Consider the following 20382-nt stretch of genomic DNA (forward strand, 5'->3'; position numbering starts at 1 on the left):
GGCTAAGGTCCCTGCACCCTGCCCTGCTCACCACTGTCCTCTATCGCTACACTCCCCCATGTCCCTTGTTCTGCCAAACCTGTCTGCCTTTCTGCCACTGCACTCTGTCCTGGCTCCCGGACACGCTCTCTGTTACTGCACCTTGCCCATGCTCCCTGCCCCTTCTCTAACCCTACACTGCCCTTATCCTGCCCTTGCTCCTGTCCTGAGCCCTGTTCACCGTCTCTGGCTCTCCCTCACTCTTTCCTTGCCCCCCCACTCTCCCGGTCTACGCCCTCAGTCTGTCGGTGACATCTCGACAATCTTCTCGTCGAACCCTCTGTCTGTCTCCATCCCCACTGTCTCTCCCCAGCCCCTCTCTCTCCTCCTGCCCCTACTGTCTCCCCCAGGCCCCCTCTCCGTCCTGCCTCTCATGGTATCTCTGCGCCTCTTCTGTCTCTCCAGAGCCCCTCTCTTGTCTGCCCCTCACTGTCTCTCTCCGCCCCAACTGTCTCTCCCCAGCCCCTCTCTCTCTTGCTCCTCGCAGTCTCTTTCAGTCCAGCGGCCCCTCTCTCTCACTCTCTTTCCAGCGCCCCAGTCTCTCCCTGGCACCACTGTCTCTCCAGCTACCCCTCTCTGTCTCTCTCCGGCTCCTCTGTCTCTCCTAAGCCCATCTCTCTCTTTCTCCCCATTCCCCCTCTCTCTCTTCTTTCCAGTCCCTCCCTTAACACCTCCTTCAATCTCGTAGTCTCAAAACTAGAGATTATCAGCTCCACTGCCAAGTAAATCAGGACTCCGGTCACCACCCAGATGGCAAGAACTGAGAGCAAAGCCCCCAGCCGCTGGAAGTAGAGGAGATCTCCATGGGACAGTTTGAATTCAGAAGAAGAAAGGGTGCTCAGTGCCGGGGGTTACCTGGGGCTGATCGACCGACTCCTTGCTATAGGGTGCAGACTTTGGGAGGTCAAGAGACGGCCACTCGATCTGAAAGCGCCTTTTAGAGACTGGATCTCAGGATAGCGCTGAGCCTGCAAAGGGAGCACCCAATCATGCAGAGGAGCTGCTCTGTATTTTCATCGGGATTGACACGTAGAATGAACTGAATCCTCACCACTCAACCGATTTTCTATATATTTTTTTTGTTACCACATTTAACTGTATAACCCAGACATTATCAACACAAACAATTACAAATTAAGCTAGCCATACAGTGCACGTTCAGAGTCTAATTTTTAAGCACTGCTCCGGGGATTTTCACCTCTTTAGAAACTCGCCCGGAGAGCTGTGGTGAGAGCAGCCGATGACCCCCTCTGAACGGCGAGGGACATAGGCGGCTGTGGAAAGTACTTTAAGCTTTTGTCCAGCGTCTGCACCGCAAGCTAGCTGTGAGGGGCCCCAGGCTTGGGGAGGGAAGGGGTAACTGGACCTGTATTTTCCGTGAATGGCAAGGGTTGAAGGCGAGTTTGAGCAAGGAAGGGGGAGAGGAGAGCTCTAAAAAAACAACTACACCTATTGTGAGCTGACATAATGCATTAAGTAACAATAACTCTTCTGAACTAGCTCACCATCACCAGTGCGGAGCGCAGATACTAGGCCAGGGGCTCACTTACCGATCTGCTACTCCACTCCGCCCACGATCAAAAGATCCATTTAAGGCGCAGTGCCCTCTGAAAAAGGCTGGTGGCGCGATTCCGGATTGTGCCGGACTTCAGGAAGAATGTCATGTTCCTCTGCCTGCCCCGCCCCAGCTAAGCTCAGTTCAGCCAATCTGAGCAGCTGGTTTTGTTGAGGGCGGGCAAACGCTAATGACAAACCTAAAAAGACAGTGAAGGGCTAATAAATGCATGCTGCAGCGCAGAACGATAGCTTAATTATTAGATGCCGGGCGAGCTACTACCAGGGGGTCGGCGAGCTACTGGTAGCTCGCGATCGACCTGTTGGAGACACCTGGACTAGGTGTTAATGAAAACATATGTCTATGGGCCAGTAGAACTTGTCTGCAGTCCCATTGCTGCTGGTCAGTGAGACTGCCTGCCAAGGCTACTCCATCAACTGAACCATCATCAGGGTTCTGGGTCAACAGGTCTGGGAAAGGGTCACTTTTCCTCCTGTTCCCCATATGTAGCCATGAGCAAGCCCATGTCTGCCATGTCAATATATGCCTTCAATCTATTGACATAGAGCACCCTGTGGGGGCTCCTAGGGGTCTCAAGGTCCACCAAGTAGGTGACCTCTCCCTTTTTCTCAACAATGGTGTGGGGTCCAGACCATTTGTCCTGGAGTGCTACTGGGGCCACTGGCTCCAACACCCACACCTTCTGTCCTGGCTGGTACTCAGTCAGCACAGCCTTTTGGTCATGCCAAGCTTTCTGAAGTTCTTGGCTAGCCTCAAGGTTTTTGGAAGCCTTTACCATATACTCAGCCATCCTGGAGCGGAGACCAAGTGCATAGTCCACTATATCTTGTTTAGGCTTTTTGAGAGGTAACTCCCATCCTTCCCTCACAAGACACAGGGGTCCCCTTATAGGATGCCCAAACAAAAGCTCAAAAGGGCTGTAGCCAACCCCCTTTTGTGGGACCTATCTGTAAGCAAACAGAAGGCAGGGTAAAAGGATGTCCCATCTTCGCCTAAGCTTTTCAGGTCACCCTTTTATCATCCCTTTAAGGGTCGTGTTGAACCTTTCAACAAGCCCATTGCACTGTGGATGGTAGGGTGTAGTGAATTTGTAATTAATACCACACTCCTTCCACATAGCAGTCAAATATCCTGACATGAAGTTTGCACCTCTGTCAGAGACAACCTCCTTTGGAAACCCTACTCTGGACTAAACTCCAAGTAGGGCCCTTGCCACAACAGGTGCTGTTGTAGTCCTCAGGGGAATAGCTTCTGGATACCTGGTGGCATGATCCACTACCACCAGTATAAATCTGTGTCCAGATGCTGTTTGGGGGTCCATTGGGCCAACAATGTCTATCCCCACTCTTTCAAAGGGTACCCCAACCACAGGTAGTGATATGAGGGGGGCCTTTGTTGTGCCACCTGATTTGCCACCGGCTTGGCAGGTCACACATGAGCGACAAAACTCCTTGGCATCTTCTGACATATGGGGCCAGTGAAAGTGAGGGACAAGCCTGTCCCAAGTCTTGTTCTGGCCTAGATGTCATGCTAAGGGAATATCATGGGCCAAGGTAGGAAGGAAGCCCCTAAATTGCAGAGGTATAACCAACCTCCTGGAAGCACCAGGCTTGGGGTCTCTAGCCTCTGAATAAAGGAGCCCATCATCCCAATATACTTTATGGGTATCTTGAGCATTCCCAGCTGCCTCAGCAGCAGCCTGCTGTCTGAAGGGTTCAAGAGAAGGACAAGTTAACTGAGCCTGGCCCAGGTCTGCCCTTGAGGGTCCCCCTGTCCCAAGAAACTCAACCTGATCAGGTTCAAGCTCTTCTAGGACAGTTCCCTCTTGGATCACAGAATCATCCTCCTGGGAGGGCTGATCCTCTACCTAAGGCAGGGGGGAAGGCACTGCCTTAACCCTCTTGCTCTTTCTCTTGGGTTGTGTCTGGTCTATAGTTTCAAGATCCAGCACAGGTTCAGGTAAGCAGCAAGGACATGTGCTGAAATAACTAGCATCTCTGCCTGAGTCCTGTACTCCACTTCTGACAATACTGAGTTCTCTAGATCATTGCCCAAAAGACATTCAACTGGGAGGTCTGCACTTACCACAACTCTTTTGAGGCCAGTTACCCCTCCCCAGGAGAAATTAACAACTGCCACACTATGTGTAGTAGTGACATTGCTAGCATTGGTCACTAGGTAATTATCACCCAGTACAATCTGACCAGGGTTCACAAAGTTAGGTGTCACCATAGTCACACTGGCACATGTGTCCCTGTAAGCTTGAGCCACTTTATCATTTATCAAAGGTGTCTGCCTGTACTTGCCCAAAGTATTGGGACTCACAGTAGTGGACATAGCCATGTCCACATCACAGATCAAGACAGCCTGAGTAGGAATCCTGACTAGGCCAGGATCCTCCTCAGTACCCATGGTTAACCCAACTATAGCCTTGGGTTGGGAACTACCACTGCTGACTGTACTAGGGGGTGCAGGTGCCTTAGGGGCTGCAGTGGTAGGGGATGTACCTTTCTTGGTGCACTCACTAAACCAGTGAGAGGCAGTTTTATAGTAGTTACACCAAGGTTTCTTTGGACCTTCTTTCTTTTTCTTAGAGTTTTGGGACCCCCCCTCCTTAGAAGCCTTTTGGGGGCCCGAAGAAGACTTCTGGTCTTTTTGCTTTTGATCTCCACCCTTTTGGTCTATCTTTTTCTGGTCACCACCTTGGTTCTGGGGTCTCTGTTTAACCCTGGTTCTGACCCATTTGTCTGCCTTCTTTCCCAATTCTTGGGGAGAGGTCAGATCTGAGTCAATCAGGTGTTGGTGCAACAACTGGTTTTGACAATTATTAAGGATTTGTTCTCTCATTATTAAATTATACAATCCTGTATAGTCCTTACCTTTACTGCCCAGTAACCAACCTTCCAGAGGCTTAGTGGCACAATCAACAAAGTCAATCCAGTCCTGAGTCTGTGTCTTCAGGGTATCTCTGAACTTTAACGTGTACTGTTAAGTGGATAAGCCAAACCCATCAATCAGAGCCCTCTTCAGGACAGTGTAGTTTTTAGCATCCTCATGACTAACAGTGAGGAGTTTGTCTCTTCCTTTTTCTGAAAAGGAGAGCCACAAGATTGCTGCCCACTGACTCTGGGGAACCTGCTGTACCATGCAGGCCCTCTCCAAAGCAGTTATCCACTTGTGGATGTCATCCCCATCTTTGTAGGGGGGCACATCTTACTCAGGTTTCTTTGATCATAGGACCTGTCTTTATCCTTAGGGATATTGCTGCCACCAGTGGAATCTAATCCACTTAATTTTTGCTCCCTTGCTAAAGCAAGTTTAGCTTGGGCCAGGGCTGTTTCCTCTTTCTCTATCTCAATCAATCAATCAATCAATCACAGCATTTGTATAGCGCGCTACTCACCCGGAAGGGTCTCAAGGCGCTTGGGGGAAGGGGTCCGCTACTGCTCGAATAGCCAGGTCTTGAGTTGTCTCCTGAAGGCGAGGTGGTCCTGGGTCTGCCGGAGGTGGATGGGAAGGGAGTTCCATGTCTTGGCCGCCAGGTAGGAGAAGGATCTGCCTCCAGCGGTGGCTCTTTGGATGCGTGGAAGGGTTGCGAGGGCGAGGCTGGTAGACCGTAGCTGGCGGGTGGGCGTGTAGAAGGTCAGGGGGTCATTGAGGTACTTGGGGCCCAGGTCGTGGAGAGACTTGTGTGCGTGGGTGAGGAGCCTGAACGTGATCCTCTTGTCAACGGGGAGCCAGTGCAGGTCCCTCAGGTGGCCGGAGATGTGGCTGCGTCGGGGGATGTCCAAAATGAGTCGGGCGGAGGCGTTCTGGATGCGTTGGAGTCTTTTCTGTAGCTTGGCTGTGGTTCCGGCGTAGAGGGTGTTTCCGTAGTCCAGTCGGCTGGTGACGAGGGCCTGGGTGACCGTCTTCCTGGTTTCGGTCGGGATCCATCGGAAGATCTTGCGAAGCATGCGAAGGGTGTGAAAGCATGATGAGGATACGGCGTTGACTTGTCTGGTCATCGAGAGGGAGGAGTCCAGGATGAAGCCCAGGTTGCGTGCGTGGTCTGTTGGCTTGGGGGCACTGCCCAGGGCTGGGGGCCACTAGGAGTCGTTCCAGGCGGAGGGTGATGGTCCCAGGATGAGGACTTCCGTCTTGTCAGAGTTCAGTTTCAGGCGGCTGTTCTTCATCCACTCGGCGACGTCTTTCATCCCTTCGTGTAGGCTGGTTCTGGCGGTGTCGGGGTCTCTGGTGAGGGAGAGGATCAGCTGGGTGTCGTCGGCGTTGGAGAGGATGTTGAGGTTGTGTTGGCGTGCGATGGCGGCTAGAGGTCTCATGTAGACGTTGAAGAGGGTGGGGCTGAGTGATGATCCTTGCGGGACTCCACAGATGACTTCGGTGGCCTCGGATCGAAACGGAGGGAGGCGGACTCTCTGTGTTCTTCCGGCGAGGAATGAGGTGATCCACTTCAGTGCCTTCTCTTGGATGCCGGTGTTGTCGAGGCGTTGGACTAGGGTGTGGTGGCATACAGTGTTGAATGCTGCGGAGAGGTCCAGGAGGATGAGTGCTGGTGTTTCCCCGTTGTCGAGCAGGGCTCGGATGTCGTCGGTGGCTGCGATGAGGGCGGTCTCGGTGCTGTGGTTGGCTCTGAAACCGGACTGCGAGGGGTCGAAGGATCCGTTTGTCTCGAGGAAGGCGGCAAGCTGTTTGTTGACGATCTTCTCGATGACTTTGGCAGGAAAAGGGAGGAGCGAGATGGGTCAGAAGTTTTTGAGGTCGGTGGGGTCCGCTGTTGGTTTCTTCAGTAAGGCGCTGAGCTCAGCATGCTTCCAGATCTCCGGAAAGGTGGCGGTGTTGAAGGTTGGACAGCTCTCATCCTATTCTCATGTTCTCTTCTCTGGGGGGAAGTCATTCCCCTTTGAGAACCCCTTGAGGCATTAGAGAGGAGAGACTCACCCCTGTCAAAATAAACAGATGTTTCCACCGGGCACATGCAGCCTGCCCTGGGTGCCAGGCTCTCAATGCTGATCTCATACACCTGCCGACTGCCCTGGGTGCCAGGCTCTCAATGCTGATCTCATACACCTGCCGCCTGCCCTGGGTGCCAGGCTCTCAATGCTGATCTCATACACCTGCCGCCTGCCCTGGGTGCCAGGCTCTCAATGCTGATCTCATACACCTGCCGCCTGCCCTGGGTGCCAGGCTCTCAATGCTGATCTCATACATCTGCCGCCTGCCCTGGGTGCCAGGCTCTCAATGCTGATCTCATACACCTGCCGCCTGCCCTGGGTGCCAGGCTCTCAATGCTGATCTCATACACCTGCCGCCTGCCCTGGGTGCCAGGCTCTCAATGCTGATCTCATACATCTGCCGCCTGCCCTGGGTGCCAGGCTCTCAATGCTGATCTCATACACCTGCCGCCTGCCCTGGGTGCCAGGCTCTCAATGCTGATCTCATATACCTGCCGCCTGCCCTGGGTGCCAGGCTCTCAATGCTGATCTCATACACCTGCCGCCTGCCCTGGGTGCCAGGCTCTCAATGCTGATCTCATATACCTGCCGCCTGCCCTGGGTGCCAGGCTCTCAATGCTGATCTCATACATCTGCCGCCTGCCCTGGGTGCCAGGCTCTCAATGCTGATCTCATACACCTGCCGCCTGCCCTGGGTGCCAGGCTCTCAATGCTGATCTCATACATCTGCCGCCTGCCCTGGGTGCCAGGCTCTCAATGCTGATCTCATACACCTGCCGCCTGCCCTGGGTGCCAGGCTCTCAATGCTGATCTCATACACCTGCCGCCTGCCCTGGGTGCCAGGCTCTCAATGCTGATCTCATACACCTGCCGCCTGCCCTGGGTGCCAGGCTCTCAATGCTGATCTCATACACCTGCCGCCTGCCCTGGGTGCCAGGCTCTCAATGCTGATCTCATACACCTGCCGCCTGCCCTGGGTGCCAGGCTCTCAATGCTGATCTCATACACCTGCCGCCTGCCCTGGGTGCCAGGCTCTCAATGCTGATCTCATACACCTGCCGCCTGCCCTGGGTGCCAGGCTCTCAATGCTGATCTCATACACCTGCCGCCTGCCCTGGGTGCCAGGCTCTCAATGCTGATCTCATACACCTGCCGCCTGCCCTGGGTGCCAGGCTCTCAATGCTGATCTCATACATCTGCCGCCTGCCCTGGGTGCCAGGCTCTCAATGCTGATCTCATACATCTGCCGCCTGCCCTGGGTGCCAGGCTCTCAATGCTGATCTCATACACCTGCCGCCTGCCCTGGGTGCCAGGCTCGCAATGCTGATCTCATACACCTGCCGCCTGCCCTGGGTGCCAGGCTCTCAATGCTGATCTCATACACCTGCCGCCTGCCCTGGGTGCCAGGCTCTCAATGCTGATCTCATACACCTGCCGCCTGCCCTGGGTGCCAGGCTCTCAATGCTGATCTCATACACCTGCCGCCTGCCCTGGGTGCCAGGCTCTCAATGCTGATCTCATACACCTGCCGCCTGCCCTGGGTGCCAGGCTCTCAATGCTGATCTCATACACCTGCCGCCTGCCCTGGGTGCCAGGCTCTCAATGCTGATCTCATACACCTGCCGCCTGCCCTGGGTGCCAGGCTCTCAATGCTGATCTCATACATCTGCCGCCTGCCCTGGGTGCCAGGCTCTCAATGCTGATCTCATACACCTGCCGCCTGCCCTGGGTGCCAGGCTCTCAATGCTGATCTCATACACCTGCCGCCTGCCCTGGGTGCCAGGCTCTCAATGCTGATCTCATACACCTGCCGCCTGCCCTGGGTGCCAGGCTCTCAATGCTGATCTCATACACCTGCCGCCTGCCCTGGGTGCCAGGCTCTCAATGCTGATCTCATACACCTGCCGCCTGCCCTGGGTGCCAGGCTCTCAATGCTGATCTCATACACATGCTGTGGGCTTGCCCGTATTTCACACTTACTGGCGCTCGGTCAGCACTGTATGAACGTCTGCACTGCCGTACCCTAATGCACACCTGGGAGGAGTACATACTACAACTCTACCCGAGAGGCAATCATCTGAATGCCACCTCCCGCTTCCTTGACCTAGGTATATTGGCGCCAAACGCTTGATCCTAATGAGATGGAAGTCCTCTGACTTCCCCCCACCTTAATAAGTCGGAGACAGTCGTGCCTGGTGGGGCTAGTGTAGAAAGTGTGAGATTCCGCACTGAGTACACCCCAGGCCTTCGCAGGAACCCTACAGCACCAAGCTGGGATACTCTTTGGCATGACTATCAGGGGGTTCAGGCTGGTGATCTACAGCTCTCTATCCCCCCTCCTGGGCAAGCCTAGGTGCTGCCAATGCTTCGCCTGCTCTGGCGTAACTGGGGTTGATGGCAGATGTCCTTACCCCCATACATCCTTCCCCCTCCATGGCACTGCGAGCGTGCCTGCCATATCCATTGGCACTGTAGGTGGGGACCAGTCAACATTTAAAACAAGCCTTGACCTACCAGGTACCCTTTTATTTGCCCATCCCCTATAGATCCGCGAAGAGTAACCAGTGGTAACGGTGGATACACTCTTCGCCGACACACACTCAGCATGGATACGATAAGGCGCAATCTCTTATGTAGACGTAGGTCAATCTTGGCAGCCTCCTTCCACTGTAATAGAATTACTGGACACCATTTACATTTTTTATTTTTATTTTTATTAAACATTTTTCAGAAAACAAAAAAGGAAATAAAACATATGACTCCCAGCATTAGATAGAGCAGTCATTGCATGCATACATCTTGTTATTACAGCATATATTAGTGGGAGGCGTTACAGGTGACCTCCTCCTGGTTTGCCTGCACACACTTTGCTGACTCTCATATGTAAAGCGATTATGGTTGCATTGGACTGTCTCCCTCCTACGGGTGTGCCTGTTCATTCTCTCACGTGCTTTCAAACAATGAGCAAGAGCACAACCTGTGTACACAATGTAAAGGGAGGAAACAAAAACGAGGCAGGGCGGGTCAATGTATGGATAGGGCCTAACGATCTAATGCTTCGTTTTTTGCTGTTCCATTTACTGATTTTCGGTGTTCACTGACATATATACAGATACTTTCCTTATATATTGTGTGTAGTGCATGGATCACACACAGCAGCAGAATGTAACTGGCAGCATGCACAGATGTTATCACCTACACAACCTCTTGATGTCCTTGACTGCTCAGTTTCAAGTGATATATGCGAGGTGCCTACCTTTTAATGTAAGGGCAATGCATACTACACAAAATATGATGAAGACTGTGTAAACTGTATATCAGGAGTATAACAGAAAATTCAATAAACTTATATTTAAAAAAAAAATGCAGAAATGCTGAAGGAAGGGTATTGCTGAAAGATTTGGGAAAGGGGTCTTTCCTTTCCAGTTGCTCCAAGAGCCTTGCCTTCATTTGGCCCCAAACAAACCTCTCTGGTCCGTCCCTAGCCTGGGAGCCTTAGTCTAATCGTTGCCGCAACATGAAGGCACCGAGGTAAGTCCTGCACACCTTTAAGTGCCAAAGTAAGTGGTCATGGAGAAGGACTTTGGGGTGAAGTCCAGGGACATGTCAGAGTGACCCTCTTTTCAGGCCTTTGTACGGTTTAGCTGAAGGCAGTGGGTCTCTCGTCTTACTGTGGCGACCCTGGCAGCTTGCCAAACAGGGTCATGCTGGAATTGCTTTAACCCTAGGGTGGTTTCTTTATATGTGAACAATTCTGTGGTATTAATCATGCAAGATCAGTTAAACGTACGCTTTTAGGAGCCAATGCTGAAAGAGTTTAACCTTCCCACGCTTGGACTTCATCAGGGTGGGTCACACTCTGCTCTTGTAAAGATCATTGATCAATTCCAGGTTCAGGTTTGGATTTGTGGTAACTGAACTGCTAGTTAGAAGGTCACAGTGGCGGACTGAAATTCAAAATCATTAGTTATTAATAGATTTGGACATGATTGTAACAATGCATAAGTGCGCATTGAACTACTCTCCACAATGCACATATTGAATAGAAATTAGAAATATGCTTAAAATGCTCTCTAAAGGCTATTTTTGCATAAATTTGAGAGTTGCAATTTTGGGCTCTTACACAGCAGGCAATTGGTAAATGTTTTTTCTATGCCTTAGCAAAAAAATGTGATACCCACTATAAGATGGTATACCAAATATACACAGCATTGGAAAGGTGCGTAGTGGACAGGCAGACTTTATTCTGCATCAGTCTTTACTTCAATAGAAATTTAATTTGAGCTTTTTAAAGTCATGTAATGATATTTGAGTCTATTTGCCTGTATATTCTTTCGGTAGCATTAACTATATACCATATACTACCCAAAGAGAGGGAAGTATTGTGCATTTTGGCGAGAGCGATAGTTGGCATCACTGATCATCCGTTTCTTCCTTATGCAGTTGCATGTGTTTGGTCAGATATCTAGGGTCAGAATATGTCTTCCCACATTTATGGCACACAGAGCGATGCTCTCCAGTGTGTATTCGAATGTGGCTTGTCATGCATCTAGAGTCAGCAAATGTTTTCCCACATTCAAGGCAAGTGTAGGGTTTCTCTCCAGTGTGCATTCGAATGTGTATTTTCATGGATCTAAAGACAGCAAATCTTTTCCCACATTCAAGGCAAGCGTAGGGTTTCTCGCCAGTGTGCATTCGAATGTGTTTTGTCATGGCTCCAGAGTCAGCAAATGTTTTTCCACATTCAATGCAAACGAAGGGTTTCTCTCCAGTGTGCGTTTGTTGGTGTACAAACAGGTTTGACAAGAACGCAAAGCCCCTCCCACATTCATTACATTTATGAGGCTTCTCCCCGGTGTGCACCTTCTGATGTGATTTCAATGAAGATGGCACACTGAACCCGCGTCCACATTCAGCACAAATATATGGTTTTTCGCCTGTGTGAATTCGCTTGTGCTTAGTCAAATCCCCAGAGATAGCAAAACTTTTCCCACAACTGTTGCACAGATAGGGTTTCACACCTGTATGGATCCGAAGGTGTTCGTTTAGGTTTTGGGCAAATCGGAAACTCTTCCCACACTCAGTACATTTGAAGGGCTTCTCTCCTGTGTGCACTCTTTGGTGTGATTTCAATTCTCCTGATGAAATGAAGCTCTTCCCACAGTCACTGCATGAAAATGGTTTGTTTCCTGAGTGTATCATTTGATGTTTAATCAAATTTCCTAGCTGGCTGAAACCCCTACTACACTCACTACATATAAATGGCTTTTCTCCTGTGTGTGTTCTCTCATGCTGTCTCAGGGTTTCCTGGCGTCTAAAACTCTTACAGCATTCTGTGCACTTAAAGGGCTTCTCTCCCGTATGCAATCTCTCATGATTTCGAAGGGATGTCTCGGAACTTAAACTCTTCCCGCAATCATTACATTTGAAGGATTTCTCTCCTGTGTGCAATCTCTCATGAGATTTCAATTTTGCTGATGAAATGAAGCTCTTCCCACAGGCACTGCATGAAAATGATTTGTCTCCTGAGTGTTTCAATAGATGTTTTGTCAATTGATCTAACCAGCTGAAACTACTACTACATTTACTACATGTAAATGGCCTTTCTCCCGTGTGTGTTCTTTCATGTCTTTTCAGGGATGACTGAGAGCGTAAACACTTCCCACATTCGATACATGTATGAAGTTTCACTGTTTGGGTACGTATTTTTAGATGAGCAGAGTCTCTTAATAGCTTTCTATGCTCATTACATGCGTATGTTTTATCTGTGTCAGCTGTCGACACTGTATGCTTTTTCTGGTGATTTGTTAGGATATCTTTTCGAGAGAACGTCTTTTCACATTCAGTGCAAGGGTATGGTTTTTCTCCTGTATGTATGTGCTGGTGTTTTTTCAGACTGTCTAGCCGATTAAAACGCCTTCCACACTCACTACACTTGAAAGGTTTCTCTCCTGTGTGAATCTTCAAATGGGTAACCAGACTTGCGGAATAGCGGAAACATTTTCCACATTTAGTGCAGCTATATGGTTTCTCTCCTGTGTGAAGGCGTTGATGAACCGTCAGATGAGATGAAACTACAAAACGCTTTCCACATGTATCACATTTAAAGGGTTTCTCTCCAGTGTGCACACGATGGTGAGTTTTCAAGCCTATGGCATCGCTGAATCCTTTCTCACATTCTCTGCATATAAATGGTTTTTCACCAGTGTGTACTCGCTTGTGCCTTATTAGGTGTGATGACTGCCTGAATCTATTCCCACATGTGTCACATGAATAAGGTTTCTCCCCTGTGTGTATTCTCTGGTGTAGACGAAGAAGATATAAAGAATAGAAACTCTTTTCACATTCACTACATAAGTATGGTTTCTCTCTTTTCTCTCCAGCATGTTGGAGCCTGTGGCTTTTCAGACCATCGGCTCTATTGAAACGCCTTCCACACTCACACTTGTAAGGTTTCTCTCCTTTGTGAATTTGTCTATGAGAGTTAAGATCTCCAGAAAGGCGAAAACATTTTCCACATTCATTGCATGCTAAGGGTTTCTCTCCTGTGTGAAGCCGCTGGTGAACCTTCAGAAGAGAAAGATAAGTAAAACGCTTTCCACACTCATCGCATTTATGGGGTTTCTCTCCTGTGTGTAGTTTATGGTGTACATGAAGTTTAGATAAAGATGAAAAATTCTTCTCACATTCACTACACTTGTATGATCTGTTGTTCTCGTGTTTTCTGTTCCGTTTATGGTTTTTATTTTCTGATGTAAATGACTGTAGGTCAGAGTGTGCCGATCTGTGTCGATTTAAAACTGACCTACTTTGGAATGTTATTCTACATTTGTCACAAGAATACACTTTCCCATTGGTAGGAACCTTCTTATGTTCAGTGAGAGTACCCTTTTCACTGACGTTTTTTCCATACTCAGAACATGTAATACTTGTGATCTTTTTCTGGCCAATCAGCTTCATTGTATTGTTATCACTTCCTGTATATTGATCAGCTCTGTTTTTTCCAGGGGCTGTATTCACTCTCTTTGTTTTGTTTGGTATTTTATTGCTAACTCTCTGCATAACCAACACTTTATCTTCTCCCGTTAATGCTGCCTTTTGCCCGGTTTCATCACAGCGTTGTTCATGTTCTTGGTTCCGATGCAAACTCCTGCTTTTAATTTCTGTTCAAATGAAGAAGAAGAATAGATTATGTTTATAATGTGACAGTTTGAGATCACTGGAACAATAAATAACAACACAATTAGAGGACAAGCTACACCATCCAATGGAGAATAAATATATATCTCAGCTGTTAAGAGCACTCTGAGTTCACACAATAGATAGTGTAAAGTGTTGACAGTCCTGTTTCCAGAGTCTTTATCCTGAGTTCTGCTTTGGCCACTCCCTGGGAATGTTTCCATTTCCCCACCCGTTCACTTTTCAAGGGCAGCATCCCTGCGTGAAAGAACTGTGGCTACTACCTTCTCTGTGGCAGATCTACATGAAAATGTGAGGGAAATACTAATCATCTTAGTATAAAATCAGCTTAGAATAAAATAATTTGTCAAGTAATTTCAGTGGAAACACAATTGGAAATAATTGTAAATTATTGATATATATATATATTCATAGATATATATAATAGTGTGTTATTCACACAGGAGATTGTTACATAAACACACAAGAAATATATGAAACTTAGTTTACATAGAGTTGAATTATGATATAACAATATTTTTGTACATATGGTCAACTTAAAGTGCACAATAAAGAAAAGTAAAAATTGTGTATTGATCTGAGTTCCGATTGGGAGTGTGATCATGTACAATATGAAAAACTGATAAAGCTGGAAAACATTCAAAAGAGGTGTCAAAATGCCAACCTGCACCTTATAATAAAAAGGTATCCCAAATGGCAGGCTGGAGGAACATTACGTAGAAAACATTTATGCTTGGTTCTCTCACAGCAGCCACATTGACCCAATGCTTTACAGGGCCACAAATCAGATAGCAGCCAGAATTTAGAAGCAGAAAATATTTGACCAACCAGTTCGAAGGATTCCTCACTGCACTTGCCTCTCATGACACAGGTGCAATGTAGACACTAATAAAAAGACTTCTAGTTATCACGTCAATAATTTTTTATTCTATTAAGGACACGGAGGCAAGGATTATGCTTCTCTTTCTTTACTCAAGAAAACACAGCAGCCAATGAAAAGATCACAAAAAGGAAAGCTACATTCCCATGAACCCCTGTAGTCCACCCTCTCCACCAGTCACTGTGGTCATGTGTAGCATATAAGCCAGAGTCACTATAGATCCTCCTCTTTGTCTGTCAATAATCTTCATGAATCATTTCAAAAGTCATTGCAAACTCAAAGGCCATACTCAAACCCTCAAAGTTACAGGACTCGTTCGCCAACCGCGTGAACCATAAAACAGTCGAAGTGAACTTCTCCTCCGGTAATCAACAGCACTGGATGTGAAGAGCCAGGCCGCCTCAGGTTGCCTTGGCATCTGCCCCTGGAAAATAAAAAAAGAGCAGTAGCACTGTATCTGCTCTGCGTGTAGCAACTGACATCAAGAGCGGGAATAAACATGACATCTCACTAATAACGATAACATCATTAGACATTTAGTAACACATGCAATCCCGCTGCAGGATAATCCTCACCTCTGTCTCCTTAATAGAATTGAAAATTCTTGACTTGATAGCTAGAAATGTTTTTATTCTATGTCAGGAATGGACGTTTTGGATCATGCTAGTTTAAAGTTGTGCTACAATATTAGAAGCCACATCCACAACTGGTTTGTGATAAAATACTTTGAAAGTGGAGTCAGAAGACCAGTCCGCTGCAGTCATAATGTCCTCAAGACCAGAACCAGTAGAAAAAGCTTTGGAGGTCATGGCTCCCAGCACAGAATGCACTCCAAAATGAGACACATCAATTCCGGCTTCGGCCAGAATTCATCTGACCCATTGCGCCAAAATTGCATAAGTGACCGGCTGGAAAGGTTTCTGCAAAGAAATAATTAGCTTTCCTGCCTGATCAGTTCTCAATTCACGAGAACATTCCTCATAACATTCCAACCTTTTAAACACACATAGTTTATGATGATGAGGAAAAGAAGGGTAAACAATGCATCTTGAATCAGTCTTATTATGTTTCAGATATGGAAAAAATTCAGCACAAGGAGATGATGGACGGAGCGCTGAAACTTTTCAGACACCCACCCCCAGTCACAGATCTGGGTTGAATCCATCATCATTCTTTAGCTCACTTTGCCACCCCAGTTCAGCTCTAGCTATATGCAAATCAATCTTGACCCTGTGCCTCATGGGAACAGTCCTGCCTGAACTGCCAAACCAGGTCTTCCCTGGACCTGTGCAAGCATCCTGTGACAGGTTTCGGGGTAACCACTCTCTTCAGCCAGGCTATCTTGAAACCAGTGGCAAAGGGAGCAAGGGACCCACATCTGGGAAAACCCTGCCAACTTAGGGCAAAAAAAGAAAACACAAGGCGATGATGGATGGAGCGCTGAAACTTTTCACACTCTCCCCAAAGTCACTATTAGATCGGAGTTGAATACATCATCGTTCCATCATCGTTCTGTAGCTCACTTCGCCACCCCAGTTCCGATTCAAGCTAGCCTGACTTATGAGGGGTGATGCCCAGAAACCGGCCTCAGGATGCTTGTTTTTTGGTCCAGGGAGGAACTGGCCTGGCAGTTCGGGCTGGAATGGTTCTGTGGGGAACAGGGTGGAGGCTGTTTTGCATATGGCTGGGTCCAAACTCGAAAGATGTGGTGAGGAGAATAAAGATGGATTAAACCCACATCTGTGACTGGGGGTGAATGTTTGACAATGTTCAACATTCTGTCCATCATCTTTTTGTGTTGGATATGGAAAAAGACACCCCCGAGGGAGTAAACACTCCTTCTGCTCGAACATCTGAAACCCTCCTGCAGGATATGAGACACAACAATAAAAGTAAGTGTAGTAAAGACGCACTACACGTAGGTGACCTCAAAATTGTTTATTAAGATCAAAACACACAGGTGCTCCCAGCTGGGCGGCTTTTGTGTCACCAACATTCTAACGCTGCCTTCAGGTGACAGCTAGGGCGAAACCATGGTAAGGAGTTAGGAGGGGGGAAATGGCAGGGTGGGAGAAACCATTAGATAAGTTACAACACATCATCCTCCCTAGGGAGACTACAAAGGCGAGGGGGAAAGGGGGGCAGGTAAGAGATGAGGTGGGCAAGATAGGAGGAAGGGCAGAGCAGGAAGGAAAGTGGGGGAGAGAGAGAGAGAGAGAGAGAGAGAGAGAGAGAGAGAGAGAGAGAAGGGGTGGAGAGAGTGATATAGTGTGAGAGAGTAAAACAAGGGGTGAAAAGAACAGGGAGAACAGTGCAGAACCATAGCCTTGAGTTCTGCGCAGCAGACTCTGTCCTAGGTCAGGGCCCAGGTTAACCAATACATAGTTCACCAACACCCCCGTAAAAGGGTGACCGCCTTTGCTTTTACCTCATGCTATATTGCCTGTGCCAGGACGGGGTGGTTCTTTTCCTGTGACTTTCCCTTCTCTGCCCCCTTTCCTGCCCTCTGTCACCTGACTCTGAAATCCCCACACCTAGCAGATCTCTCTTACTGGTAACAGGGACAACTCGGTCTTGACTCCACATTTTTCCGTCCTGCATGACTACCACATTGCTCTTGACCTCCTTTATTTTCTCTGGGGCGTAGAATCTGTCCTCTTTTTTCCCCATTCTGTCTGGCTTCCTGATGTACACCATCTGTCCACTTTTGAGGTTCTTTTCCTTTGCACCCCACTTACTGTCGTACCACTCTTTGTATTTACTTTGCTTGTCTTCAATTCTCTTTCTCATATCCTCCTGATCTACCTCCAGATGACCTCCTTTCCCCATCCACTGCGGGACAGCTTTGATCCAGCCTTCCTTCCTCTCATTAGCTCAAACGGTGTGTGTCCAGTGGTGGCGTTGGGGGTGGTATGATAGGCCCACAGAGTTTCCATTATGGCGTCTTCCATATTTTTCCCCGACTTGCTGGCCAGATTGATACTCTCCTTCAGCAAGCGGTTTGCCCTTTCCACTTTGCCATTCGCCTTGGGACAATACAACGGAGTGCAGATATGGGATATTGAACAGTCTTTTAAAAACTCCTTCATTTCATCCGAGATCCGTTGGACCCCATTGTCTGTTATCATCGTTGAGGGAATACCTTCTCTAGAGAACACTTCTCTGAGAAAACGTATCAATGACTTTGTGTTGATATTAACTACAATTTTGTGAGTTATCCAGTTGGAATAATAGTCTATCAATATCAATAGGTACCAATCCTGTGAGCCCCTTCCATGAATGGGTCCCGTTATGTTGAAGCCCAGTTTTCTCCATGGTGCCATAGGTACTTCCACTGGAATCAAAGAAGAATGCTTAGATACCTTGGATTTGTCGCTAATGCTACAAGCGTAACAATCTCGTACCTTCTCCTCCATTTCTCGATCCATCTCCGGAAACCAGCAGTCTGCTCTTAATCTAGACTTGCATAGGCTTCTGCCCAAATGACCTTCATGGGCCAAGGTGATCACTTGCTGCCTCATTCCCTCTGGTGGAACAAGTTTCCCCGACTTCATGACGAAATTCGCTTCCACTGAAAGATCATCTTTTACATTCCAATACGGTTGAATTTCATTACTCAGCTCCTTGCACTTCTGGGGCCACCCTGACACAATGTACCTCTTCACCTTCCTCAATGTCTCATCCTTTTCCATATGCTTTTCCCATTCTTCTTTTGCCACAGCTGCTACACTTATTTCCAAAATGGTGTCCTCCACCTTTTCTTCTTCCGAATCGCCGCGGACGGGAGACCTTGAAAGAAAATCCGCCACTCTGTTTTGTTGGCCCGGTATGTATACAGCTCTGAAATTATATCCTTGCAAGCCCAAGACCCACTTTGCAATGCGCGGGGTCATTTCCTCCATGTTCTTCTTGGTGAACAGAGGCACCAATGGCTTGTGGTCCGTATGCACCTCGAATGGTACTCCCCAAACGTAGAACTTGAAGTGTTTGATTGCCCAATACACAGCCAGAGCCTCCTTCTCCACCGTAGAATAGTTTGTTTCCGGAGAGGTGAGAGTTCTTGAGGCGAAAGCCACTACCTTTACTTGCTTCTCTACCCTTTGCGATAAGGTTGCGCCTATTCCCCGGTTACTTGCGTCTGTGATAATTATTATGTCTCTTTCAGGATCAAATTTTCAAATAAAGGGTGCCTGTATGAATGCATTTTTTATATCTCTGAACGCCATCTCTTGTTTCTCTTCCCAGTCGAAAATGCTGTCTTTCTTCACCAATTCTCTCAACGAATAAGTTCTGATGGCAAAGTCTTTAATGAATTTTGCCATGTACTCCGCCAGACCAAGAAATGACACAACTTCCTCTTTGCTTGTTGGTGTTGGGGCATCTATAACGGCGTTGACCAAGTCACATTTAGGTTTGATCCCCTCTTCTGAAATTGTGTGGCCCAAGTAAGCCACTGAGCACCCCCAATTTGCACTTGCTCACTCTGGTGGTGAACCCTACCTCCTTCAACCTCCTTAGCACTCCTTTTATGTTCTCACTGTGTTCCTCTTCATTTGAGCCATAGATCAGGATGTCATCCTGGAAGCACATTGTTTTTCTGCAATCTCTGAGGATGTGCTGCATCACTCGCTGGAAGGCCGCTGCCGCAGACGCCAACCCAAAAGGTATCCGTAGAAATTTGAAGTTGCCAAAAGGAGTTGTGAACACCGTCAGAGACTGTGACTCCGGATGCAGCTCTATCTGATAGTAGGCCGAGGACAAATCCAACACGCTAAAGAATCTGGCCCCTTGTATAGTGCTCAACATCTCCCCAATTCTCTGGAGGAGGTATCGGTCTATCTGAATGTTAGCATTCAAGTCTCTCAGGTCTACACACAGCCTTATGTTCTTTCCTCCATCCTTGGTCGTGATAACAACCGGAGCCAACCAAGCTGAAGTCTCTATTTCCTTGATAACTCCTTGGCTGACCAATTTGTCCAACTCGTTTTTTAAAGGCTCCTTCATACGTAGAGGAATGGAGCGTGTTTTATGTATTACTGGTACTGCCCCTTCCTTGAGCGTTATTCTGTGCATATAGTTCTTCAACATCCCCAGCTTTTCATTAAATACCTCCTTAAATTCCTGAGTAAGGTCTTCAGCAACACTGGGGGGCTCTACTAAAAGCACTTGCTCACTGTTGTTGGGATCTAGCTTAATCCCTAGTTCCTTCTGATGCCTCCACCCCAGGAGATTAGAACCTCTCGTGGTAACATACACTTTTCCCACCGTGTGCCTATCTTTAAGGGTTATCCTCATTTTTGTCATACCCTCTAATGGTATTCGTTCCTTGAAGTACCCTACAGGATTTATGTCAGCTTTCTCTAGCTCCACCCCACGTCTGGCAAACTTCTCCTCAAACACCCTTTTGTCTATAAGCGTGTAATTGAGGAAATATAAATTTTATGGTCAAGTAATGTTCCCTAGCGTGTACCCCACCGACTCCATGTACCAGCTTAAAGTGCATGTAACTTCCCTCCTGTGCCAGCTATGAAGACGCAAATACATTTGCGTCCACCGTTAACATGTCCTCTTTCAGACCCACCCTGAATGGGTTGAATAGTCCGTTCCTAAGTATGCCATGCCAACGTCTTTTTGTAGTGTACTTTACACGTTTTTCAGCTCTGGCAAACTAGGCCCTGAATTTCTGCCATCGAGCCTTTTTTCGTGGCTTTCTGACTCTGAAAGCATCAGCC

The 20382-nt window shown here is 48.1% G+C and overlaps 1 protein-coding gene across 1 annotated transcript in view; it reads right to left on the reverse strand.

The window, feature by feature from the left end:
- Positions 1 to 9267: 9267 nt before the first annotated feature.
- Positions 9268 to 20382, reverse strand: part of LOC147725795 (uncharacterized) — a 121474-nt gene continuing 110359 nt past the window's right edge. The window contains exon 4 of the mRNA XM_086959942.1: positions 9268 to 13733. Within this exon, the coding sequence (XP_086816068.1) occupies positions 10984 to 13733 (2750 nt within the window). The 3' untranslated portion in view covers positions 9268 to 10983. The remainder of the gene's footprint in view (positions 13734 to 20382) is intronic.

The sequence above is a fragment of the Lissotriton vulgaris genome, chromosome 3_1 (genome assembly GCF_964263255.1).
Source record: "Lissotriton vulgaris chromosome 3_1, aLisVul1.2, whole genome shotgun sequence".
In the NCBI taxonomy this organism is placed as follows: domain Eukaryota; kingdom Metazoa; phylum Chordata; class Amphibia; order Caudata; family Salamandridae; genus Lissotriton; species Lissotriton vulgaris.